The sequence below is a fragment of the Eretmochelys imbricata genome, chromosome 7 (genome assembly GCF_965152235.1).
Source record: "Eretmochelys imbricata isolate rEreImb1 chromosome 7, rEreImb1.hap1, whole genome shotgun sequence".
Lineage (NCBI taxonomy): Eukaryota > Metazoa > Chordata > Testudines > Cheloniidae > Eretmochelys > Eretmochelys imbricata.
This window is the reverse complement of record NC_135578.1, coordinates 22,816,865-22,843,003: the sequence shown is the minus strand read 5'-3', so window position 1 is coordinate 22,843,003 and position 26,139 is coordinate 22,816,865. Positions and strand designations below refer to the sequence as shown.

The 26,139-nt window shown below is 47.5% G+C and overlaps 1 protein-coding gene across 5 annotated transcripts; it reads left to right on the top strand.

Moving 5' to 3' along the window:
- Nucleotides 1-1,570: 1,570 nt before the first annotated feature.
- TPRA1 (transmembrane protein adipocyte associated 1) lies at nt 1,571-25,193 on the top strand. 5 transcript variants are annotated; one of them, XM_077821555.1, is made up of 11 exons: nt 1,571-1,708; nt 9,936-10,139; nt 10,293-10,425; nt 13,217-13,303; nt 15,309-15,381; nt 16,417-16,496; nt 17,915-18,025; nt 18,656-18,716; nt 21,404-21,506; nt 22,297-22,377; nt 23,730-25,193. In XM_077821555.1, the coding sequence occupies exons 1-11, from the start codon at nt 1,581-1,583 to the stop codon at nt 23,962-23,964; spliced, it is 1,296 nt and encodes a 431-aa protein (XP_077677681.1). In that variant the 5' UTR covers nt 1,571-1,580; the 3' UTR covers nt 23,965-25,193. The 5 variants fall into 5 exon arrangements, with proteins under 5 accessions (XP_077677681.1, XP_077677680.1, XP_077677678.1 ...); XM_077821554.1 differs by having other exon boundaries at nt 1,635-1,737; XM_077821552.1 differs by having other exon boundaries at nt 1,651-1,737; nt 9,931-10,139.
- Nucleotides 25,194-26,139: the final 946 nt, after the last annotated feature.

Below are 26,139 nucleotides of genomic sequence, written 5' to 3'. Positions count from 1 at the left end.
GAGAGTTTTAAGGAGCAATTTGAAGGGAAGATAATTAGTTAGTTTTGCAGAGGTTTATGGGGAGCTCCTCCCAAGTGTGAAGGCAGAATGGGAAAAGCATGATAGTGCTTGTGTGAAAATTTAACAAGTGGGCAATGGAGGTTGGTTGACATCTTGATAATGAATGACAAGGTTTAGGTGGGAGGGGATGGCGATGGGGATTGTCAAAGGTCTGGAAAGTGAAGACAAGTATCTTATGTATGCTGTGGCTTTTAAAAAAAAAAAAAAAAAAAGTAGCCAGTGAGTGGAGGGATTCAAAGAAAGGTGTGAAATTTTCAAATCAGCAGGGAACTTCTAAAAGTGTGGGGTGCTGGTTTAACTGTATCCCCAGCCTCTGCCAACCCCAGGCTCAATATAGCTCTCAGTTAAATCAATGAGAATTGAATTATACTTTCCAGAAAGCAAGATACAAAGATCTGAAGACAGTAGACACTATTCTGCAACTCTTTGGACTATATGAGCCTATTTAATAATTCTTATTATATTACTTGTATTGTGGCAGTGCCCAGAGACTCCAGTCAATATGATGGTCCCATTGACATGGATCCTGCCTGGAAAAGTTTACAGTCCAAGAAGAAACATGACAATGAATGGGTGGGTTAGGGGAAGAGGAATTACAATCAAAAATAGATACAGTGTGTACATATGTTCTCTTTATTTATGCAAATATTAGCTCAACTGCCTCCCAAGTTAGTCACAGTAAGCTGGTTAACGTCTTGTCGTGATCCCAGCGGAAGTGGGTGTTGATAGATGAAAGGGTAGTTGCCTCAGGGACGGCTTTTGTCTAATGACTGAGATGCAACACAAATTATTCAACACTTCGCCTTCCTCTGGCAGCTTCCGTCTGGAGATCTCAAAGCATTTTACACATAACGTCCTGTGCAATCAAATTGTTTTACCCTGAAACTGCCTGTGGCTCTCTCACATTAAGCTGTTTGGTTTAGTGTTGGGATCCATTATATTATCCTGACCTTTCCATCTGATTTCCAGTATTTGGCTTCTTTTCTTTTGCAATCCAGTTCTCTCCATTAGACCTTCGTGCAATAGATCTCTCCGTTTGTACCTGTCCTGCCCTGCTTTGTACCTTCCATTCTCTACCCAGCTCCTCTGCTTTCTCTTTACCCTCCGTATTCATTGTGGCTCAGATTCTGCCACCCTTGCTCACCCTAGCGCCTTTCTCCGAGTTCCCCACCCATTCTGCCAATACCCTTCAGTGCTTGGCAGGAGAGGAGTGAATTGTGTCCCTGCACCTTTTAGACCCTGACATTCCTGCAGGGTAAGTCCCGCCTCCCAGGGAAATCCATTGGTTCCTGTGGCCGTTTTGTTGCTCTTTTTGGCAAGTCTTTTGACTGAGGCGCCTCGCGATTGGGCGAAGAACTCCGGCCAAGAGATCCTCTGTAAATATCAATTTTAGCCCCAGACGAATAGGCCATGCCTTCCCCCTTGCGGGAAGTTGAGTCCTCTCCGGCTTACATGGGCTCGTCCAGCCGTAGGAGACCCCGCCCGGAGGGAAAGGGGGCGCCAGCGAAAGGATAGCTGCCATGGGCAGGGTTGCGGCTCCCCTGTGGGGTGGCTCTTTCGCGACGCTCCCCGAGCCCGCCGCCGGTGGAAGCCGCCGGAGCCGGGGCTGGGGGTTGGCCCGGCTGGGGGCCCGCGGGGAGCAGCGCCGGTCAGGCAGCGCCGGCTTCTGCCGAGCAGGTAACGGGTCGGGTCGGGTCGGGTGGGCGCGGCCGGGCTCCCCGCCGCTTGGCCGGCCCCCGCCAGGAGCGGGAGCGCCTCGCCGACACGGGCGGAGGGTTTCCCGGGGGGCGGCTGGGGCCAGCTCCGCGCAAGGGGGAGCCCGGCGCCGGGCCTGAGGCCTGCTGGGGCTGTAGGCTGGCACCGCCCGAGGCGCGGGGCCGCTGCCGGGCTGGCAGCCGTGGGGGGCGGGCCCCGCTGGTGTCCGCGGGGCCCTGTTTGGACACGTCTTGGGTCCGTGTCCCTGGTGCCAGGCGCGGGCTGGCGGGGGAGAAAGGGAAGGGGCGAGTCGCCGCGGGGCTGGTCAGTTCGGTGCCGGGTGCTGTGTGGGCAGGGCTCCCGGGACGCCCTGGGCTTCAAAATCTTTTCAAGGACGGAGGTCCGTGTGGGGCTGATGACAATAGTCAGCTGTTAAGGGTTGTTAGACAGGACTGTGGACAATCGTTCTGCGTGTCCGCTGGAGGTAGGACAAGAAGCAATGGGCTTGATCTGCGGGAAGGGAGGTTTAGGTTAGATAACTAGGGAAAAACTTCCTAGCTGTAAGGGTAGTTAAGCTCTGGAATAGGCTTGGGAGGGAGGTTGTGGAATCCTGGTCCTTGCAGGTGTTTTAAGAACAGGTTAGGAAAAACACCTGGCAGGTTTCCTTTGCCCTGCCTCAGTGCAGGGGCCTGGACTTGATGACTTCTCAAGGTCCATTTCAGCCTGCATTTCTGTGATTCATATCCCCTCTCCTCAAGCCTTCCTTTGGGCAGGTACCTGCTAATATGAGAGCGATGAGCTTCTTAGGGGTTGGCTACATGCAGAAGTGGCATGCGTTTTTAAAATCACTTTTAAAAACTAAAATAATTGTTGCAAACCCCCATGTGGACACACTTGTATCAGTTAAAAACAGGTTATGTAGGTTTAGTTTGGGCCTATATATTTACTAATACAAGCTAAATTGATATAATCCAGGTTTAAACTGACATAAGGGTGTCCACAGGTTTAACTAAATAGCTTTAAAACAAACCTTTAGTTATAGTGAAGTAATTTCGGGTGTGTATGGATAGTTTTAACATGCTAGCGGGAACCTAGGACTTCTCCTGATCTGCTAACCCATGTTAAAATTATAACTTGCTCTGGCTACATTAGGATTTTAGTGTAACGTATTACAGTTTAACAATACACCTTTTTTCTTGGTGTAGACAGGTTCTTTGTATGTAGACCAGGCTTCAACGGGAAATAAATACCTGTTCAGTCTATTTATTCTGTGGATGTGTGTATGTTGGGGAGGTTGTTGCTGGTCTCAGGAGTTCTAAAGAAGATGAGAAATACTGTCTCTTTTTGCTAGTTGTGTTTTTTGAATGTACACTGGGTTTCATAAACTAGTAACTTCTAGCAGCGTAATGTCTGTTCCCTGCCTGGGTGCTGCTGACTGGGAGCTTTCAGTGTTGTTTTTGAGAAACATTGAAATTGACTGCAAACCTCTTGGGTGAGAAGTGAATGTTTCAAAATGGAAATTAAGCAAATTTCCTGGGCAGATGGAAGGCAGTGGCAGCTTGGCCCAGCTGTTGTTAGGAAGCACCAACAACTAACTGCATCATGTGTGAATTATAGCCATCACTGGGAGTCTTTATGTGAGCCTGCATATTGAGGATCTGCCTGAGAATGTACAAATGCTATTCTTTTAAAAGCCTTTACTAAGAGGGAGTGCAGCTTTACTGTATGAAGTGGGAGATGTTTGGGAGAATTCCTTATGATGATTATTGAATCCCTTTTTGAAGTACCCCTGTGTTCCCAAACAAAGCTATTGTTATGACTGGAAACAGGATTTGACAGACCTGGCCTTCAGACCTGGCCTCTTAACTTGGGAGCAAGTTTTACTTAAATTTTAGGCCAGACTTTTCAAACTTGGGTGCCTCAAGTTCAATGTCTCATTAGACACCTCATAGGTGGCCTGATTTTCAAACTCTTTTGGGAGTGGTGGGTACTCAGTGCCTCAGAAAGTTAGGCTACTTGTTTAGGTGCTAAGTATGGAATTAGGTGTTTAACATGAGGTATACACGTTTTAAAATGTTGGCCTGAGTTTCTTACTTAATGGTAAGGTGTTGATCCTACAGTGGGGCTCCATGCGGGCTCAGGACCTTGTTCACTCAGAGCTCATTGCACAATCAGGACCAAACTTAAGATTTTTCAAACAATTCTGTTGGATTTTGATACTGTTTTAGGTGAGTTTGAAGGCAGTTGATCTGTTGGACTTTAAATCTGCCAAGGGTGTACAAGCAGTCTTTCTTATTGAAGATTTTTGTTGTGGTACTTAATATGATCACTCCACGGTACTGGTTGCAATGTAGTTGAGCTCCAGGTACTCATTGTGAACAGAAACTAAATTTGAAATATTCTGCAATATATGATCAACTAAAAATTACTCATCGCTAACATGGAGCAAAAAATATCTGTGCGGTACTAAGGATGGGATACCTAGGAAAGAGAAATTGTTGAAATAGATGGCAGTGGTAACACTTATGTGTGAGAGTATGTTGCATCTATTGTTAATCCTCACACACATCAGAAAACACTAGCTTTTAAAAACTTAGATTGTGTTCTAAACCAATGGTTTTCAACCTTTTTTAATTTGCAGACCCCTAAAAAATTTCAAATGGAGGTGAGGACCCCTTTCAAAATCTTAGATGTAGTTTGCAGACCCCCAGGGGTCTGCAGATCACAGGTTGAAAATCTCTGTTCTCAACCAAGTCTGCTCTGGCATGGTCAAGTGAGCTCAAATGGCAGAACGCTAAGACCTTTCATCTCCAGTGCATGTAATATTTTGCACTTCTCTAGGTGTGTCTCATCAAAAGATCCTGAAGTACCTTACAGAATTTAATGAGTTTAACCTTACAGCCCTATTGGCGAGGCGGATGAGGAATACCCCATTTTACAGATGGGGAAGCTGAAACAAAGAGAGGCTAAGTGATTTGCCTGAGTTGTCACAGTGTTTGGGTGACAGAACTGAGACAATAACTGAGGTGAGATTCTCTTATGTGGTACTGTTCAGAACTTGTAGCTGAAGGGTGGGGGTGACTAAGACATCTTTAAGTCGTGCTCCAGGCCACCAGCATGACACAGACATCTCTCTTAGACATAGGAGCCTGAGTTACCTAGCCTTCTATGGCTACAGTGCTCTTTGGGACCAAGGGTGGTTGGTGAGGTGGCTCTTTGGAGGCATCCTTACTGCCTTCACTGGGGCAATTTTCTTGTGGCTGGAACCAGGGCTTCTAGGGCCCATTTATTGTGCTCTGGTACCTCTCGTGTGTGATATAAAGGGGCTGGAATGGGGGTGAGGATCACCAGAGTCCTTCATTTGCTTTAAGCAGGTGGTCATCCCACCTTCCCTCCTCTCCTACATGGGGTATGTTGACTCTGTTTACTGTGGGTTTCTTTGCTATTCCTCTCACCCCTCCATGAGAAGGCAGCACTATCTTCCTGTCTGCTGTGCTAATCTAAGGGGTATGTATGAAGGACTCTGCTCATAACCTATGCTTCATTATATTGGGGGTTTGGGTCACTGTTGAGACTTCTGCTATTTATTTTTTTAGCATTGTGGTTTTCTTTTCTTTCTTTTTAAAACTTGCTTCAAATTCTGATTTGAAATTGAAACTGAGAGGGGAATTAAGTAAATGTATTTCTGCCACTGGGTGGAAAAACCCATTGTGTGAGCTTGTCCCGAGGACAAAATGAGGGTGCAAGAAATTTGAAGCAAACATTGATTTGATGACTCTTGAAAAGCTGTGTTTCAACCTTCCTCTCCCCACCCCCAATTCACCCCCCAACCCTTATTTTCACCTTAAAAGACATTGCAATAACAGTTGCATTTAAATGTGATGGATGTTAGCAGAGTTTTCTGTGATCAGGGCTGCTTGTACGTGGAAAAGCTGCTGATCATGCCATGTAATGGATAAACAGGTTTCTAACATGGTTCTCAGAAAGGAAGAAAAATATCCTTTCGTCACCAGTCTGGGAAACCAAGCTACAACTACCTGATCACTCTCGTTACAGTGTGTATGGTAACACCCATTGTTTCATGTTCTCTGTGTATATAAATCTCCCCACTGTATTTTCCACTGAATGCATCCGATGAAATGAGCTGTAGCTCACGAAAACTTATGCTCAAATAAATTTGTTAGTCTCTAAGGTGCCACAAGTCCTCCTTTTCTTTCTGCTAGCTGTGTAACTCAGCTGTGGAGGAGACGAGCCTTGAGAGATCAGACTGCTGTCCAGTAATTTCAGCCACAAACTTCATCTATCTTTGAAATTGTTAGAATGTCCTAATTAAAAATAAGATAAGATTTAAAAAAAAAAATCCACCTTTTTTTTAGTGAGGGGGGCAAAAATACCCATCATTTTTAAGTCACACCAACAATAACATGAGTGCTCCATGCTATTCCATGACTAGGGCTTCTAGGCCTAGAGAAATAATAACGGTAAGATCTAAATAGAAGGGACAATAGAAACAGGAACATCTGCCTGGCTGAGTCCAGGGTTTGGGCAGAGAAATTGATGTAGTTTAGGTCAGAATGGCTTCAGCTCTGCCCAAAATATGGGGAAGGAAGAGTGTGAATTGATTTGCTGTCTGACAAAGAAATACTTCCTGTGGGAGAAAGAAGAGGGACCTGACCTGAGATATAGTACTAATTTTTTTTTTTTTTTTTTATCTGGCTTTAATATGATTTTGCCTCATCCACACAGCCGGGCCCAACCTAGGTCAGCCTCAACAGAGTTTAACATGGTGGTGTTGGCGGTGTAGAAGGGCCTAATGAAACATCTCTCCCTATACATACAGCTGATTGTATTTCAGACTAGACTGGACAAAGCCCTGGGGAATATGCTGTTAAGGTGCAATCCTGTGGTGGATGAAGGAGCTAAGGCTATGTAGCCTGGACACTGTTCCTGCTCCCATTGAAGTCAGTGGCAAAAATGCCCAGTGCTTCAATGAGAGCAGAGCAAGGACCTTGATCAATTCACTATCCTGATGTTCCTTACTATAACCCCAAACCACTATAAACAGTGCAACTTAGTCTGGCTTGTTCCTCAGTGCTAGATGTCTTATTACTTTGCTTTTATATCAAGCGTCTTTGGAAGAAAAATAGGACATATAGTATTTGCCCAGAACTAGTAGCCTGGTTGAGAGGCAAGCTCAGTATCGACTTGCCCTTCAAGGCTTTGTGGTTGTAGATCTTAGATCTGGCGAGCCCAGCTCTGCTTATCACCACTGTTGTATCTGCATGATACCGGTGACTTTTAAGGAGAGGATCTGGCGTCTCTGGGATGCCCTCTAGAAGAAAGATGTTTGTTCTTTCCTATTTAACTCCCAGATAGACTGATTTCTACCCAGGCTCTTTCTGCTTGGGGAAGGCAGGTCAGATGCTATGTCCCAGAGTGGATGTCACTGGGGTGTCATGGTTCACAGTTGTTTTCATGACTCTCTCTCCCCTCCCTGTGCTCATGGTGCTGTTTTTCCTCCCTTCGGAATCCTATTTAAAAAAAAGTTAGGCAGAATCTCTGCTGTGTGGGTAAGCATGATGGTATCCGCCCTTTCTTTCCCAATTCCTGCCCTTCCTAGAGTGAAGAGGTCCGTCGCATGTGTCAGGCTAGAAGGATAGAGCAAAGTAATTAGAGAAAATGCCTGTTTCAGTGACTACGCTGATTAGGAATTGTGGGAAGTGGAGAAGATGAAATGCACCTCTTGGGGGAGGAGAGGATGTCTCCATAATCTGAAGGTCACTCATTGGAACCTCTGCCAAACTAGGATTTCTGGCACAGCAATTGCCACCTCAGCACAAAGTTAATCTTCCCAAGAGTGTGTTTGTTTAATGTTATGTACCTAAGGCAGTGAAACATACCGTGATCATTAAAGAAATTCACAGCCCAACAAGTACCTTTTAGAATGTAGGGGTGAAAAGTGGGTCTGTTAGCAGAGAGCTCCTCCACTCACCCTTCCTTGTAAGCCCTGGAAAGGATCCCAGTTTTCCAGAAGAAAGAACAGCTCTGTGTATGAGAGTTTCAGGCAGCCCCTGGAAGAGTAAACCCTGAATGATAAAGGTTCAGCAGATGACACCGAGCTGTACCTCTCCTTCTCCCATCTGTGAGAGTGTCCATCTGCTGACTCCTGCTGCCAGCATGTGGCAAAAACCCCTACCTTCCTAAATTCACTCATCCCGTCTGCTCACTTTCACAGTGGTGGCTGTGGCTTGAAACCACATGAAGGGGAATTTTGTTGAGATTAATCCTGGATTAGCTACAGCAAACTGGCTGCTGAAGCTTTATCTGTACGTCTACACTGTGAAAAAACCAACAAACCCTCCCCCACCCCCCCACCCCAACAACCCTGCAATGGAAAGTCTCTGAGCCTGGGTCAACTGATTCTTGCTCATGCTCCAGGGTTTAAAATTAGCCGTGTAGACATTCCTGGTTTGGGCTGGAGCCCAGACTCTGAGACCCTCCTCCCTTGAGAAGTCTCAGAGCCCATGCTGCAGCCTGAGCCAGAATGTCTACACTGCTATTTTTAGCCCAATAGTGTGAGACCCACTAACCTGAGTCAGTTGAACCAGTGTCTGAGGCTGGCTACTGTGAGTGGTGGGTTTTTTTTCAGTGGCCATACCTTGTCAGTGGCATGTCTATACCCGCTACCCAGAGACATGTGACGTTGTGATGACAGTAGACAGGTTTTCTTCATCTCACTGTGCTCTGTGATGGCTCTGCTGGGGAGAGCTGGGTTCTAGAGAGAGAACAGGACTTTGCAGTTGTATTGCATCTTGTGTCTGTGAAATGTAAAGCACATTGCAAGGGGGTCGGGTTCCTATTTACAGCAGGGGAAACTGCTGTGTAGAGAGGGGATTGGACCAAGGTCATGCATCACGTCAGCTGCAGGACTAGTGATGCAATCATAGAATCTCAGGGTTGGAAGGGACCTCAGGAGGTCATCTAGTCCAGAGGTCTCCAAACTTTTTGGCTCGCGCACTCCCAGGGTGAAGACTGGAAGACCAGCCACAGGCGTGCCACCGACGGAAGAAGACCGGAAAACCAGCCTCAGGGGAACACTGGCTGTGGACGTGCAGAGCTGCCGCCAAAGAAAAAAAAAAGGCAGAGTGCCGTCCGGCGACGCTCCTGCTGCCGCGCACCCCCTGGGATCATCTCGTGCACCCCGTGGGGTGTGTGCGCCCCAGTTTGGAAACCACTGATCTAGTTCAATCCCCTGCTAAAAGCAGGACCAATCCCCAAAATCATCTAAGCGTAGGTCTCCTGTCAATCTAGGTCTCCCGTCTCCCAGTCTGCTTTAACCCCATGACACATCATATCCCATGAAGCATGGCATGACACTGCCTCACAGGCTGCATTTCTCTGATGCTGGACTGATCTGTATATAATCTGCATGTCTGTTTGTAAGTACTATGTGTGTGAGCCTAGTTGGGACTGTGGTATGGTTGGGTCCTTAGAAGAAATCATGGGGCCAGTTTCTGCAACCCCACTGAAGTCAGTGGCCACGACTTGGGATTTCATGGATGTGAGTACAGAATTTGGCCCAATAACATATGAATGACAACTAATAACCCAGCAGGAGCAGCCCCTGGTACCTGAGAGATGTGGAGATAGGTCAGGCATATAGGCAAGGAGAGTGTGTGTATGCATTCAGGAAAGACAGGTCATATGGTAACTGCCCACTCCCCTGCTGAAACCAATCTCATCTTCCTTCAAAATGCTCGGGAGAGGGTGTGTGGTACAGTGGACAGAACAGGTAACTGTGACCCTGGGCCCCCGGGTTCTACACTTCGCTGTCTCCCAATGTGACATTGGAGAAGTCACTGAATAACTCTGTGCTTCAGTTTCTACATTTATAAATTAGGGACAGTGATAGTAACCTATATCCCAGAAGTGGTGGGGATTTAGTTGGTTGATGACTGCTTGGAGTTCCTTGGATGAAAAGGGCTGATGTTGGTAATTTGCGGTAGTGAGTAGGATGCAGTTACATAGGGTCTAATGTCAGGGACGCTCTTTGCTCATCTTCCTGCTCAGTTGATTTCAGGTTGCTTTTTGCTTTCATCTTGGTTGTTCTGTGTTGTATCATGCTTGGTCTTAGCACCCATTGTGTGTGACTCTAACTCTCTGTACCATGTCCAGAGTAGAGGCAGGATGTCCCAGTCCGTGACGTCTGTGGTGAGGTTCTCCACGTACAACAATATCACCCACTCTGCTGCCACTGCCCTGGTTATGGCCTCAGATAATGTGACGGCTCTGCCCCAAACAACAACATGGGCAATCAACGACACCAACATCACTGTGCCACACAAGTGCCTGCTCTTGTTATATGAAGACATTGGGAAGTCCAGGTGAGGTGTAGGAGCTGGGGCTGGACCTTGTCCAGGGAATGATGGCTTTCCCTCTCAGGTGTGGGAGCAGGGGAAAGTGAGGCTGGTGCCTGCCTCTGGGTAGAGGGAGATCATGCAAATGCACTTTTAACTATTTTATTTTACTTTTTGCAGAGTCCGCTACTGGGACCTTATGCTTCTGGTTCCCAATGTACTTTTCTTTGTCTTTCTTCTCTGGAAATTGCCCTCTGCCAGGGCCAAGATCCATGCCACCTCCAGCCCCATCTTTACTGCCTTCTACATACTAGTGAGTACCAGCACTGCTCTCTGAATTAATTGGGGAGTGTTAAAGTGGTGTGTGTGTGTTTGTTTTTTGTCTGCCCTCACCCGTCTTCCCAGAACATTTATCATTCAGGGAGAACCTGAGTCAGATCCCTCTGAGGTAAAAGCCTTTTGGCTCCTGCATAAACATATAGATTTTCTTTTTAAATTAAGATTCACTGTTAGAAATGGGCACAGAGCGTCAGAGTTTGGATCCCGATCAGGATTCCACTTCTCTGAGACTTGGGGGATGTTTGGATAGGGGTGTTTTGGGTTGGGTCTTTCTCTGCCATTACGTGACCTGTTTTTAATCTAGCGCAATTTTTTTTTTACTTCACCTTGCTATCTAGTATCTTGTATCTTCCCTGCTCATTGCCTCTCTTACAATATGTCACATTTAAAACAACACTAACGTTTCCCTGAGATATAGTGGAAGTGAATCCCCTGAAAAACGAAATGCATGAAAGCTGCCGGAAAGAGACTGCACATTAGTTAACCCTCTATAGAAAATCCTGATGGGATGGGTTCCAGTTGAGCTCCAGGAACCTAGAGACCCCCAGCCTGGGAATTCCTCTCTGAGGCAGTGGGAAAGTGGCTGCTTGTTCCAGTTGGATGGTCCAGCTTTGGTTTTGAGAGTGTTCTCATGGATTCTTGGTGATGTGAGGTTGGAGGGTGAAAACAGAACATGTGGATGAGAACAGTCTCAAACACATAGGATCTCCTTTCCCTTTCCACAGTTTAAAAAGTCACATGCAGCCTCTAATCAGGATAGGAAAGTCTCTGTAGTAGCTACTACTGTCACAGGTGTGCAGTCAGGCCCCTGGCTGCCTCAAAACAGCATGCGTATATCTGTTGTCTGTCAGTGGGAGTAATGTGGCAGCAGTACAGTGCCCTGCTGGACAGAGTTCACCTTGGTAGAGGGAAATGCTTGTTTATACATGAGCAAGAGGAGAGGTGTCTTTCCTCAAACTAGGAATGAGTAGTAACAGACAGAAACCAGGAAGTGTGAAAAACTGAGGCACAGATAATAGCAAACCTAGACTCAATCTGTAATTGGCAGTTCTAAGCTGTGGAAAGGGGGTACAGTCAAGTAATGAAGGCCCAGCATGTCAGGGAGTGGCCTGTGGTGGTAGGAAATATTTGAACAATCTAATAATTAGAAAAATGTCCAGGAATTTTAAAAAGCATTAGTTTTAAATTTGGGTTTAAACCTTTCCCAATGGTGTCTGTGTGTGTGCAATTGGCTCAGCAGGGAGCAAGTGCCATGGAACAGAAAAGTGCAACTGACCAAAAACTAAAGGAAAGAAACAAAAGTGAAACTGTCTAGACTGTTGGCTTTGGGAGGAGGAAAAAAGTAACCCAACAGCAGAGACAGTGCAAAGCATTTCTCCCTTTTCTAATCTCGGGTATACTGGTAGGAAAAAGAGGACATAAAATGTTTCCTTTGAAATCAGGATTTGTAAATTGACAGTGTCCCTTCAGACAACACTCTCTGCCTGGTTTCTAAAAAGTGAATGAAGATTGTCCTCTCCCAGGGCATGGTGCAGCCTGTTGGACTGGTGACAGCTAAAGACAGCCTACATCTCCTCTTTCCCCTTCTCAAAATCTACCTGAAGAGTTGCATTAGTGCGATTTACTGATTCCTTAGTGAGCTGATGCAGTTTCTTTATTGTTAAAAATAAGTATGGGCTTTGAGGAGAGGCCAGCCTTTTGCCCCTTAGAGCAGGAGCAACGAAGATCCAGGTCCCATACAGGGGAGGAAAATATTGCTGCTAAACTGGTGCCATGGAGCATTCAAAGATTTTGCTTCTCAGTGCAACTTTTCCCCCAAACTTGCACTCCAGTGAGAAGCAACACTGCGTTCTCTCCGGGGTTGACTCCTTCCCCCACCCCACTGCAAGGGTGTCCTTCAGAGCACCCACTGGGATGTAAAGCTGGACTGCTCAGGAGGGTGCTATGAAGATCTGTAGTAGGTGGTATGCTTCAAAACACCCATGCAGTACACTTGATGATATGGCCCCCCCTGGCTTACCCTCACCGTGGAAAGGCCAGTAAGGCTTGTGAACTGGTTAATCAGATTTGACCTTTCCCCCTATTGGGATAGGTTTATCCACTTTATGTCCCTAGAGGATTTTGCATAATTTAGCCCATAATGCTGGCAACTCTTCTTGGACAGACTTGTGTTTTCAGAAACATGAAAGCCCTTGGCCTCAGCTGATTTCCCATCTTCTGCATTCCTGAGGGCTGCCAGTGTTGAATGAATGGTCTGTGGAGCTCTGCTTTATAACAGATCTGAGGTCTGTTAGCTGATACCCTGTGGTATCTGTTATCTGGTGAGCTCTGTATATTGAGTCACTAGGCACTTGCCCTCATCATTGGGAGTGGTATTTTTGCTGATTGACTTGGGCTGAGGTGGTGGGAATGGGAAAGAAAGAATTAGCTTCTTGAACCCTGGAGAATCTCTTCCCCCCCCCCCCCGCCATTGTTTATAAGGACTGGAAGAGGCTCTTTTCACCGGTTGTTGAGGGCAATTAGGTGTTCATTCCTTCACAGGGTCTAAGCCTGCTGCCTATGCAATACTCACACCAAGTAAGCCTGGGGAGAGGGAGACCAGCCCCCGGACTCTATCTTGCATCCCTGACTCAGAAGTCCCTGAGTACTAACTGTTAAGCTTCCAAGCTAAGGTGGAAACTGGTTCCTAGAGCAGAATTCCTGATTATCATCTTGGGCAATGTGCAGCATATGGGCACCAGCTCACCTTTGCTTTCTTTTCCTAGGTGTTCGTGGTGGCTTTAGTTGGGATTGCTCGTGCTGTTGTCTCCATGACAGTCAGTGCCTCTGATGCTGCCACAGTTGCTGATAAGGTGAGTACAGCACTGACGCTAGACACTTCTGCATTGCACAGTTATGGCCCTTGTGATTAGCAGCTTCCTGTTTACATGCATACTGGAAGAATGTTTTTATCTGCAACGTTCGTGGTGTGTCGATACCGTGGAGTCTTGTTTTGATAACCCTATCCAAAGGATCACTGCATCCAGATCTGTGGAACAACGAACTTCCTAAATAACACATCAACAGTAGCAAAATCTCCATCTTGTGAGGAGAGAATGAATCAGCGAGGCATCTTGATGCTAAGCCAGGTCCTCCTACAATTGCCTAATGACTGGCAACACCCAGACTTTAATGTCCCTGGCTGCAGCGTTGTGAAAAATGTGGGGTACTTTCCTAAGTGCTGAGAACAAACAACAATTAAAGTCCATTGTGATCCTAATAACTGAATGTTTCTGGATCAGCAAAGAGCAAACAGGAAACGTCTTTGTAAAGTAAATTTTGTTCTAGAGAGTTAAATGATTAACACAAGAGGCCATCCCCTAAATCAAATGCTCTGTAACTCTTGTGTTGTTGGAGGCAGAAGTCCGACCTAGAAAATGTAACCTTCTCTAGTCAGAGTTCCCTGGGTGCCCTTGTAGTTTCTAGGTTCCCTTTCTCCCTGATGTTCCCTGTGGCAGACCACTGCTCTTTAACACACTACTTGTTGTGAATGGCTAGCTAGATCACGGTAACCTTTTTCCTGAGCCTCTGTTGCATGCGTCAGGGTCTGAACATTAAATAAGGGTTGAGATTTCATGAGAGTAACTGTCTGTCTCTCTGTTCAGCTCTCTGCTGTTTGTGGTGCTGGGAAATCATGGAGGGGCATAGATATCCTGTCCAGTACTCCCTACAGGGGATGTGCTGTTACGTGGCTTTTCAAGATGGGGTGCTATAACAGAAGGTGCATCTCTTTTTAAATAGGAATTGCTGTTGTGCGACTGGTTTCTGAAGTTCATGAGTAACTCCCCCAGGGGGTATACTGGGTACTCCTGAAACTCCTGGGTTCTAATCCCAGATATACCACTGCTTCACCTTAGGGAAAATCATTTCACCTCTCTGTCTTGGTTTCCCTGTGTGTGAAATGGAAATAATAATTACCGGCCCCTTAGGGGGCTTTAAGAGTTTATTATGCTTTGAGATCCCTGGATAGGCAGCACCAGAGGAGGGCACTAGAATTTTCCCAGTCATAGATTTGCTGCAGATAGCTCCAGTAGTCCTAGTTTCTAAGGCGATGAAGAGACATGTTGTTTGGGTTGTCAGTGACTGGGAATGCAGCAGAGATGACACACCCTGCCCCAGAGGGAAGGCTTTAACTATGCTGAACTGGGGTCACTTTCTCAGTCCTTCAGGTGGTGCATCATTCATTCCCACTCAGTCCTCCTCTGCTGGGTGGGCAGTGTGTGCAGTGCTGGGCCTTGTGGCAAGGGGTATCATTGGGGGGATTAGTTACTTTTCGGCACCCTCCTCTGCATCTTCTGCAAAGGGTGAGGAAGGTATATGGCAGGGGTGGCCAAACTGCGGCTTGCAAGCCATATGTGGCTCTCTTATAGTTACAGTGTGGCTTGCGGAGCCCCGCATTCTCCACCTACCAGACTGGGGTTGGGGGGGAGAGGTTAGGGCTTTTGCCCTGAAATGGGGTGGGGGGGCGAGGGGATCTAGGGGTTTCAGCCCCTCAGGAGGCACCAGCCGGGGCTCAGGGCTTCAGCCCTGCTCTTGCTTAAGCTCCAGATACTGGCAGGCACCTCCACGGGGCTGAAGCCTTGAGCCCCATCACCCTGCTGCAGGGCAGAAGCCCTGAGCAGGTGTGCTTGGCTCTCAAGCTTCTGAAGATTATCATATGCACCTCGGAGGATCAGTAAATTTGGCCACCCCTGGTGTATGTGAATGATCAGCTCCATCTCAAGAGTGTCTTCCCCCAGAGCAAGGGGGTGGAGTCTCACTGAATAAATTTCCCCTTGGCTCCTGGCCCTCCTAACCCTGGTCTTTGTTGTCTCTTAGATCCTGTGGGAGATCACGAGATTCTTCCTCCTGGCCATTGAGCTGAGTGTGGTGATTCTAGGCCTTGCCTTCGGTAGGTGCCAAAAGGCTTCCTGCTTTCCAGTGCTCCGGATGTGTGTCTTCCCTTTCGTGGAGGTGGTGTGCGCAGCCTGGCCTCTGCCTGCGGGGGAGCAGGGGTGGGGTAATCCTGTGAAGCGGGGCATCACTAGAATAAAGATGGGAGACAAGTAAGACACTCGTTATTGGAAATGACTTGCGGGGTCATATGTGCAATTTCCTGTGTGGCTCATGTAGTTGCCAGGACAGCACATGTATGTTGGAGTCACACGTGTACTTGTGGTGATGGTGCATGCAAATTGGGGGAAGGAGAGGATGCTGGTGCACAAGCTGACATTTGAAAATGTCCCCTCCAGCAAGTAAATTCTTCCACGGGCAAATTCTTCTTAAAATCATTATTATATTTGCTTGAACCCCACTGTCTTTGGGAGAGAGATTCTTCCGTGGCCCTACTGTCCACCTTCTTTTGCTGCCTCTTCCCTCTTAATGGCATGGGCAGGATGAAGCCTCCTCTGCAGCCTGTCAGAGGTGCTTTCATTCGAGCCCAGGGAGATACTCCTTAGCATCGAGTAGTCCTCGGGTGCATGTGTGTACTCATCGATATTTCTGTCATGCTTATCAGTGCAATATCCAAACACGATCTCCCACCTCAGGGGGCTCACAACCTCAATGCAGGTTCTCCCAAATGACATTGGCCCTGTCTTGACTCCTCCTTTAACTGTTCTCTGAAGAGAAGAGTTTCCAGCAGTTCTATGTAGATAACACTGCTGCTCACTCTGACTTGTAACCGTACTGGAAGTTGTTGTTCTGGGGTGGGGACAGGTGGGAAGGAAACAGGGTCAGACTCTCCTGTTTTATAGATGTGACATGCTGAGTCCCGTGAAAGGCTTAAGCAGTCTGGGCAGTAATACAGCTGCCATGGGTTAAATGAGCTGTAATCCTCCTACTGCGGGTGGAGGTGGACAAGGGCTTTCTAGTGTGACAGCAACTCCTGGAGACAGGTGATGTGGTGAGGGTGACCGGGGGTATGATCTCTCCTTGCTCTTTTCAGGTCATCTTGAGAGTAAGTCCAGTGTCAAGCGTGTACTGGTGATCACCACAGTGTTGTCCCTGGCTTACTCTGTTACCCAGGTGAGCACACTGGGGCTTGCAAGCTAGCGCTAGCGAAGGAGAATGGGCTGTTTGGTGTTGAGCAGTGTTTGCCTGGGAAGAGCTGGCCAGCTGTGTGGAGAAAGGGGCCTGTTGCTTTGGAGTCTGGGGAGGAAAGAAGCATGGCTAAGAGTAATCTCCATTCTGCGAGACTGGAGCCTTTCACCTCTAGAGCAGTGGACTGAAAACAACCCAAGTCAAGGGGACTGGCTGGCTCAGTGGTGGGTCAGGGAGTCCGATACCAGGTTAGGGCGGGGACTGGCTGGTTGAAGGGATTGAGGAGTGGGTGCTAGAGCTTTTCACATCTAGGGAATTACTTGCAAATCCAGTCTTTGGTTCCATCCTAACTGGAAGGAGAAATGGGACATGCTTATTGAACTAGAGCTGTCCAGTGGGCCCTCACAGCCTCGCCTCTCCTGCCTCTTCCGGAGCTGAGAGCTGCCACTTCCCATCACATTACCACGTGGTATATTAGCTGCGTCTCGCTCTCTCTGAACAATGTGCTGTGTGTCTGGGCAAGTTCTCATCTTCACTAGTGGCAGTGACCAATAGTTGTAATAGCTTCTCTATTTGAGGCAGTACCAGAGTAACAGGGCAGTCATTGTTCAGTGTTTGGGCTTTCACATACAGAGGCAGTGAGCTGATTGTTACCACATGATATGCTGGAAGAGCCTCATTAAATACCAAGTGGCTGAACTGTATCTGGATTCAGTAACTCCCTCTTTCTCTTCATTGTCTGTGCAATCAGATCTGTCCAGCCTGCTTTCAGATGGGCTCCAGGTATATGAGACTAGGTCTTCTTTCCCAGCTGTGCACAAGTGCAAGGGTTTTACAGATTGGATGTTACAGTAGGAAGTGTCAGTTCTGGAGGAGGGAATATGGCACTTGCCATTCTAGGTCAGAACCAGTGGTCCTTTGAGTCCAGTCTCCTGACTCCCATCTGTTCTGTTTTCTGGGACATCACAGGAGCTGTTCTCCAGACCCAAGCACTGTGGCTGGTCCCCTGGCTTGCTTGCTCCCTGGGCCCCAGGGGAAAAGTCTCTCCCTTGGCAATAACATGTGATTGCACATACATTCAGATGGCTGCTTATCTGTTACTAAACAGACACCTACCCTTGCCACTTTCTTCCCACTCCTTCTGCTGTGTTGGAGTCCTCTGTTGGAGTCCCCAGCTTCTCACCCACATCTCATCCACTGTCTTCCTAGGTGAGGCTGAATTGCCTGGGGGCGGGAGGGAATGTCTGAGCAATGCAAGGTGCAGGGTTCAGTGGAGCAGTTATCTGAGCATGTGTAAATGCAAATATCCATTATCCAGTATCCTGTGGTGGGGTGTGTGTGTGTGTGGGAGATAGAGGGGTCTGTAAGGGGCTGTGTCCTGATAATGCCTTTATCTCTGTTAGGGGACACTGGAGATTCTCTACCCTGATGCTCACCTCTCAGCGGAAGACTTCAATATCTACGGCCATGGAGGAAGGCACTTCTGGCTTGCCAGCTCTTGTTTCTTCTTTCTGGTAAGGACAAAGCATGTTCTGACCCTCCCTGAGGCACAGGGAAAGACAGTCTGGAGAGGTATCAAATTGATACCTTTTCCCTAGTCAGTGTGTCTATTATCTCTGCTTACCTAGCTGCTTGATGTCTTCTAAACAGCATAGTGAGAATTGGGTCCAGGTAATCAAATGCAAAACCCCAGGCACTAGACAGCTCCTGGCTCCCCAAAGGGACCTGCTTATTCTCTTGTAACTCCCTGTGTGCAGTGCTGTAACTGGGAACACCTGGGAGTTGATGCCTCTCAGAGGGGTAGGGAGGGCAGATGAAGATTGGGTGGGAGGGGCTCCATTTCTGGCAGCAAAATTCTAGCTCTGCTTGATGCCTTTTCCCAGTGTTCCAGAGTGAAGAGCCCCTAAAGGCCTGAGCCAGCAAGTTGCTGAGCACCTAGGGCTCCCATTGGCTTTAATATCAATGGCTTGGTTACCTGTATTCCCTTCCTTTTACCTGTGAATTCGTATTTATGTAGTGCCAATGGGGTGCCTGGCACTTTGCACATCCACCACTCCCTTGAGACTTTTGCAGTTTAACCCCAAGCCAACTGTAGAACAGTTTGCAAGGGGCAAGGACCTAGCTGTTTCCTTCTGCCTCAACAGGTCTATTCCTTGGTGGTGATTCTTCCAAAAACTCCCCTGAAAGACCGGATTTCTCTGCCATGTAAGTGGACACACCAGGCTTCATATGGTATAACCAGTCAATGCTGGGACAGAACCATGTATTGGGGGTGCGGGTTGGTTTGCATTTTCCTTAGGTATCCCCTGTAACCAAATCTACAGCAAACACACACACCCCCTCCTCAACCAGTGACTGGGACATTGGGTATGTGGCAAGGGATTGAGTAGAGGTTTGCTGCTCAGTAGGATCTCCATTTTCTGGGTGATTTGGATACTGTAGGTTTGGTGTAGGTGGTCAGTATTAGCCCTCCAGCTGCCAGCACTTTTTCATACTGCCAGATAAAAATGTCAGAGCACAGTGGGATACAGGTAGGCATCCATGGTAAATGTGGGTTACTTTGCGGCTCTGTAAAGCACAAGTAGCTAATTCTTGTGTGGTGAAATCCCTGCATGGTGGCATAGAATCATAGAATATCAGGGTTGGAAGGGACCCCTGAAGGTCATCTAGTCCAACCCCCTGCTCGAAGCAGGACCAATTCCCAGTTAAATCATCCCAGCCAGGGCTTTGTCAAGCCTGACCTTAAAAACCTCTAAGGAAGGAGATTCTACCACCTCCCTAGGTAACGCATTCCAGTGTTTCACCATCCTCTTAGTGAAAAAGTTTTTCCTAATATCCAATCTAAACCTCCCCCACTGCAACTTGAGACCATTACTCCTCGTTCTGTCATCTGCCACCACTGAGAACAGTCTAGAGCCATCCTCTTTGGAACCCCCTTTCAGGTAGTTGAAAGCAGCTATCAAATCCCCCCTCATTCTTCTCTTCTGCAGACTAAACAATCCCAGCTCCCTCAGCCTCTCCTCATAAGTCATGTGTTCTAGACCTCTAATCATCTTTGTTGCCCTTCGCTGGACTCTCTCCAATTTATCCACATCCTTCTTGTAGTGTGGAGCCCAAAACTGGACACAGTACTCCAGATGAGGCCTCACCAATGTCGAATAGAGGGGAACGATCATGTCCCTCGATCTGCTCGCTATGCCCCTACTTATACATCCCAAAATGCCATTGGCCTTCTTGGCAACAAGGGCACACTGCTGACTCATATCCAGCTTCTCGTCCACTGTCACCCCTAGGTCCTTTTCCGCAGAACTGCTGCCTAGCCATTCGGTCCCTAGTCTGTAGCGGTGCATTGGATTCTTCCATCCTAAGTGCAGGACCCTGCACTTATCCTTATTGAACCTCATCAGATTTCTTTTGGCCCAATCCTCCAATTTGTCTAGGTCCTTCTGTATCCTATCCCTCCCCTCCAGCGTATCTACCACTCCTCCCAGTTTAGTATCATCCGCAAATTTGCTGAGAGTGCAATCTACACCATCCTCCAGATCATTTATGAAGATATTGAAGAAAACCGGCCCCAGGACCGACCCTTGGGGCACTCCACTTGATACCGGCTGCCAACTAGACATGGAGCCATTGATCACTACCCGTTGAGCCCGACAATCTAGCCAGCTTTCTACCCACCTTATAGTGCATTCATCCAGCCCATACTTCCTTAACTTGCTGACAAGAATACATGTCTTGCATTTCAGAGTCTCTCCCTCCTGAGATGACAGAGGGTGAGAGAGCATGTTTGTGTCCCCACTGTGACCATCAAGGGATTGAATGAAGAGAATGGGGCTTTTCCATTATTGTGGGTGTGGGGAGAGGTGTAATGTGTTTGAGTCCTAGTAAGACTGTCTTGTAAGGTGTGATGAGTACCATAAGGAAGGACTTGGCTTCTGAAAGGTAAAGCCCCTTGTTGTGTAGCACATGAGATGGTGTCATCTTGGCATACAGCTGCTGGCTGGCTACTTGGGAAGGAAAAGCTCTAAGCTTTCCAGACTTACTGCTTGGGAGTTGCTAATCAGTCTTATCTGGTTTGGCAGCTCTGCCATTTTTGTTAGTATGATACATTTGGAGCATCCTGAAATGGCTGCAGTAGCTGAACTGGGGAATGGGTGGTTTAGGTTATTGGAATACTTGCATTAGATTATTCATTCTTTAAATGAAAAAAAGTTGTCAATGTGATGCTCACCAAAGCGAGAGGACATGCTGGAGGCAGGTTCCGGGCTGGCTTCACCAGACCACAGCTCTGCCAATGCACCTTGCTCCAGATCTGCAGTATCCCCTGCTATTCCAGTCTTTGCCTCTTTCAGTTCTGCTGATACCCTCACACCTGATGCAGAATGCCTCTTGTCTGTCCTCCATGCAGCTTTACTAATGCCCTTCATTCCTGACCCACAGCACCTCATCCGGTTCAGTCGCAGGCCTTTGTGTCCAAGATTGCCACCTGTGCTACACATTTGTTTGCCTTGTGACCAATGCTGGGTCAACGTGCCCAGCTGTAACAGACTTGCATGTGTTGCCCTGACACCACCCTTTTTAACTCCACCTTTTTCTTGATGATGCATGAGCCTGTGGTTTCATCCATTATACCATATTAATATATAGCTATTTATTTCCTGGTCTCCAGCAGAGCTCCTGGCAGAAGATGTGGTATGGGGAAGGAATATGGGACATGGACTCCCTGCATTCCAAGCATTCCATAGCGCTCTCCCTTTAAATGCTTGACACACTTCCCCTCTGCACGTGTTGTGTTGCCTCCATCAAGCAGAGTGTGTCTATCATGATCATGTATTCAGTCAGTGCTGATGGGGTTAGATTTCATCCTTGTGTCCTTGTCTGTTTTACAGCTAGGAAGAGTTTTTATGTCTATGCTGGAATTCTCGCTCTGCTGAATCTGGTGCAGGGCTTGGGCAGCGCCCTTCTCTGTGTGGATATCATAGAAGGATTGTGGTATGTATGCAGGGGGCCCCAGCATCCTGCCTCCTACTGTAGATGGGTCCTTGGGTTGGCAGGAGGAAGAGAAGTCTGTAGCCCAATTAAGACGACTTATTTAATGAGTGCCTTTTATCACCTTCTCCCCCTGCCACAGGCAGTCTTGGGATAATGAACTTCCTGACTGTCCTTAAAGGGAAATAAAGTAGTTGGCATGAATTAAACAATACTTCTGTTAAGATCTCCCTGTAGGAAAAAGCAACAGTGTAGGAAGCTACTGGGAATGAGGGGTTTGTGGATTTGTTCCTTAGCTCTCTCCACACTGGCCTCTTGTGCTAGGGTGGGGCATTGGCTTCGTCTTGTCTGGGGTTTTCACAATGAGAGAGACCATGTTCAGTGGATATTAATGGAAGACATGGAGACAGACAGTTTCCGAGAAGTAGTGTGGGGACACCCCTTGAGTTGTGCTTTGGAACTGGCAGGATCTGCTATGAGGTGCAATGCCCTGCTATTAAGGAGCTCGCCGAGAGTTTAAATTGGGATGTACTGGACTGAGAGACTGTGCTGTTGACGCTTGGGGCCTGTTGGTTCTGTCTTTGAGGGCCTGGGAATGGTGAGGCTTTGATGGCAGAACTCATTCATTTGCACCAAGGTCATGTACTTGTTTCATAGAAGGTTCTTCCTGCTGTTTTCCCCACACCCTCTCTTCCCCCCTCCCCGCCCAGTGTGTCTTTGACACTGGATGGAATGGTTGTGTTCGTTAGACAGCAGACGCTAAATGACTGCATGTCTCTTCTTGCCTCCAAAGCTGTGTTGATGTCACCACGTTCCTCTACTTCAGCTTCTTTGCACCTCTCATTTATGTGGCATTCCTGAAAGGCTTCTTTGGGTGAGTAGCCAAACCAACAGGAGGTTTTGATGTCAGTTGATCTTTGTGCCCAACTTGCCCCGTTTGTAAAATAAAAGCAGTGGATGGAGCACTGGGTAGGGACTCAGGAGAACTGGGTTCTGTTCCTGGCTGTGGCGCTTGTTCCCTATGTGATTGTGGGTAAATTACTTCCCCTCTCTGGGACTACATTTCTCCATCTGTATAATGGGGATAATACTTAAACTCCTCACAGGAATTTGTCAGGATTAAGCTGTTAATATCTGCAAAGCACTAGTAAGAGCTAAATTGTTGGTCACTGAAATGAATAATGGACTGATTAGTCGAAGCCTGAGTCCCACAGCAGGATTAAATTGGTATTTTGGCTCCTGGATTTTCTCATGGGTTTAGAGAAAGGGTCTGTGGATTAGCTAGCATGATGGATATTCAAAACCAGAGGCTAGGAACTCCCTGAACATCCCTCCGCCCCTCACAAATGCTCTCTGAGTAACTGATTATTGGGCTTGAGGTGCCACTGTGTGGCCAGACCAAGGAAATGCAGTGTCTTCATTTTACCAATATTTCAAGAACAGGACACAACAAAACACAAAAGCATGTTTGTGTGAATCTTAGAATCATAGAATATCCGGGTTGGAAGGGGCCTCGGGAGGTCATCTAGTCCAACCCCCTGCTCAAAGCAGGGCCAATCCCCAATTTTTTCCCCAGATCCCTAAATGGTCCCCTCAAGGATTGAACTCACAACCCTGGGTTTAGCAGGCCAATGCTCAAACCACTGAGCTATCCCTCCCCCAATTTGCCAGTGGGGGAAGAAGCAGCAGATTCTTAACCCCATTTAAGGGCTTGAAGTACTCTCAGAACAAGTAGAACTGTCTCTGGGGCCTTATATGCAGTCTGGAGGGGGCTAAGTTTGGTTTGGAATTGGCTGTAGATGGAAACTGCTGGTTCTTCAGATAAAAAAGCCTCCTTTCGGAGCAAGTCTGAAATCCCCTGGAGGAGCCTTGAGATGCAAGCCTGGCCTCATTTAAGTCAGTGGCAAAACTCCCATTGATTTCAGTGACACCAAGATTTTCACCATTGGTATTTAGGAGCTAAATGTGCTGTGATGAAAGCATATTCCTCTACACACCGCATTCCAGCCATGGCTGTTCAATTGTAGCTCTGCTGATGTACCTCATTGCTGAGCTGCAGAGCCCCCTGCTGTTTCAATCATGGAACTCTCTTGTTGCGAGCACCATGGGATAGTGTGCTCTGGCAGACTGTCCTTTAGGGCAGTGCAGGTTCCTTGTAGCTGCTGTTGCATCTCTTGTGATACTGCAGCACTTAACAAGGATCTTAATTCTTTTACCTGACTCCAGGTCTGAGCCGAAGATCCTTTTCTCCTACAAATGCCAAGTGGACGAGCCTGAGGATGTTGATGTGCACCTCCCCCATGCCTACGCTGTGGCCAAGAAAGAGGGTGTGGATTCCAGCTTCTACTCCAGCACCCAGATCGACACCACAGCCTACCTGGATGACGTCGCCTCAATGCCCTACCATGTGGGCAGTGTCAACAGCATTGACAGTGACCGCTGGAAAGCCATCAATGCCTAAAGCAATCCAGACCTCCAGCACGATGCCACCCTCTCTGATCACACAGCTGCTAGGATGTGCATCACAGATTGGTCCTCAGCCACTTGGTGTGGCTTTTCCCTCTTCCCCTGGGCTTTTAAAAACCCATCATGGAACAAAACAGCTCCAGCCCTCCCAGAAGGACCTTTTGTATCTTCATGTGATAACAGCCTAGACCAGCTTTGTTCATAAATATCTAAATGCTGAACCTTCCTGATCCTTGGTGTTCCAGATGTAGCTGTGACCCAGAAGATGGGCCTGGCTGGCACCCATTCCTTTTCAGTGACTGAAAACACTTGTGTAACTGGGAGGGGAGTGGGATTTTGGGGTGGGCGAGTTGAGATTGGCTTCTCCATGGCGCATATGTACGAAGCATTCAGTACATGGAGCCAAAGGCACTTTCATGGGCTGTCTCAACAGGTCCCATTTCCCAAGTCATACTGCATTGTATTGTAGGAAGAGCGCTGTCTGGAGAGAGGAAGCCTGGGAGAGCAGGGCTATTCCCCAATTCCAGCAGATACTGATGGAAATTATGAACTGTAGTAAAATGGGAATTACAAGGAGTGTTTTGGGCATATATGGGAGAAGACTCACTGATGAGCGAACTGTTAAATGTGTCCTGTGACCATTACGGGGCACTGTCTGGGATTTGGCAGATCAGCTATATCTTGGGTCAAGGAAAGAGACTTTTAAAGAGCCAGCATTGCTGTCTGTTGGAGAGACAGTGGCTATAGAAGGGTCTCTGAAGATCACGCTTATGTGTAACTGAACTCCTACTGTGAACTTGCGGTGACAAGCGGCTATGTATTTTACACTGAATTAGGGTTGAATTTTAAGAATAAAATTGGCCAAGTGTGAGGTTTTTCAGATCTGCACTCTGCTTTACAATCCTGGCTGAATTCCAGGGCTCAAGGAGGGCTGTAGAGGAGGAAGCTTTTTGGCTCTGAAGATGAAGGCTCCAGAGGAGTTCAGATGGTTGAGGCAGAGCAGAAGCCCCAGATGAGTCCTGGCTGCCAATGACCAATAACCGACCAAGAACTCTAGGAAGCCAGCAGAGTGCTAGGATCAAGGTGACTAGTGTTTTAGGTTGGGTGGTAGATAGGATGCAGGCAGACAGGCAAACTGCTACTACTTCCGTGGCAGCTTCCTTCTCCTGACCTGTGGTGCATTACAGCTTGCAGCCTAGCACAGTCTCACTGGCCTAAACAGATTTTATAGCTGGATGTATTGAAATTATTTCCTTGCACTTAGAACGTGGTTCTTTTAAAGACTATCCAGGACCTGCCATTACCCTCCTCACAGTGAAAGAACAACTTGCATCTCTCCAATCTGGCATGGCTTTCCTGGACCTCATCGTGGTCCAAACACGTGGCTGTTCTACTGAAAGCTGCAGCAGCCAGTCTTGTGGCACCTTTGTGGTTGGTTTGTATTCACTGATGGCAAATAGGTTTATGCCTGTAGCACTGCGGGGGTGCGATTCCAATGGGGATCTCTGGGGCGGTGGAGGCTCTGACATAAGAAATGGCTGCATTCCATTGGAGATGGCAGGGTGAGAATATTTTAAACATTTGAGGATTTTTTGTGTGTCTCTCCTATGACTGTTTGTTGTGCCTGGCAGCCAAAGAAAGTGAAGGAGGCAAAGATTTTAGGAAATGGTCATCCTGTGGTGTGGTGGTGGTTTGAATTGTGAGTGGGACGGGGGCAAAGGTAACACAGCCAGCTTCTAGAAGTGCTCAATTTGAGGTAAGGGAAACACCAGGAGTGAGAACTGGACGCTAGTGCAGGTCTTTGAAGTCATGTAGGCACCTTGTTTCTCTCGTTAACGAGCAGTGCAGCCTCTCTACAGCCAGGACGTTCCGCTGCCTTTGGATTCTGCCCTGCTGATCTGCAGACAGTGCTGTGACATGACGGAAAAGATGCTTTGGTTTATTTTTAAAACTTTTATCTACTTTTTAAAGAAAAACGTTTCTGATTGCTCTTGCTGAACTGTTCGTGTAGCTCCTTAGAGCCTTTTAAATCCCCACTGCCTGGAATGACACAGACAGAAGGAGGCTGAGACTGGTCTTCCTTTCTGTCAAGCTACTTGGCCAGGTCAGCCTTTTCCACACTAGGGACATGTTGCAGTTTCCTACCATTGCGGACACCAGTTTAGCTCCA

What these genes read in the sequence shown, in the direction of transcription:
- TPRA1 (XM_077821551.1), top strand. Translation starts at nt 9,790, where the DNA reads ATGTCAGGGACGCTCTTTGCTCATCTTCCTGCTCAGTTGATTTCAGGT. An exon ending in GATTCTAGGCCTTGCCTTCG is followed by an intron (nt 15,382 to 16,416) that starts GTAGGTGCCAAA and finishes TGCTCTTTTCAG; the next exon opens with GTCATCTTGAGAGTAAGTCC. An exon ending in AGACCGGATTTCTCTGCCAT is followed by an intron (nt 18,717 to 21,403) that starts GTAAGTGGACAC and finishes TCTGTTTTACAG; the next exon opens with CTAGGAAGAGTTTTTATGTC.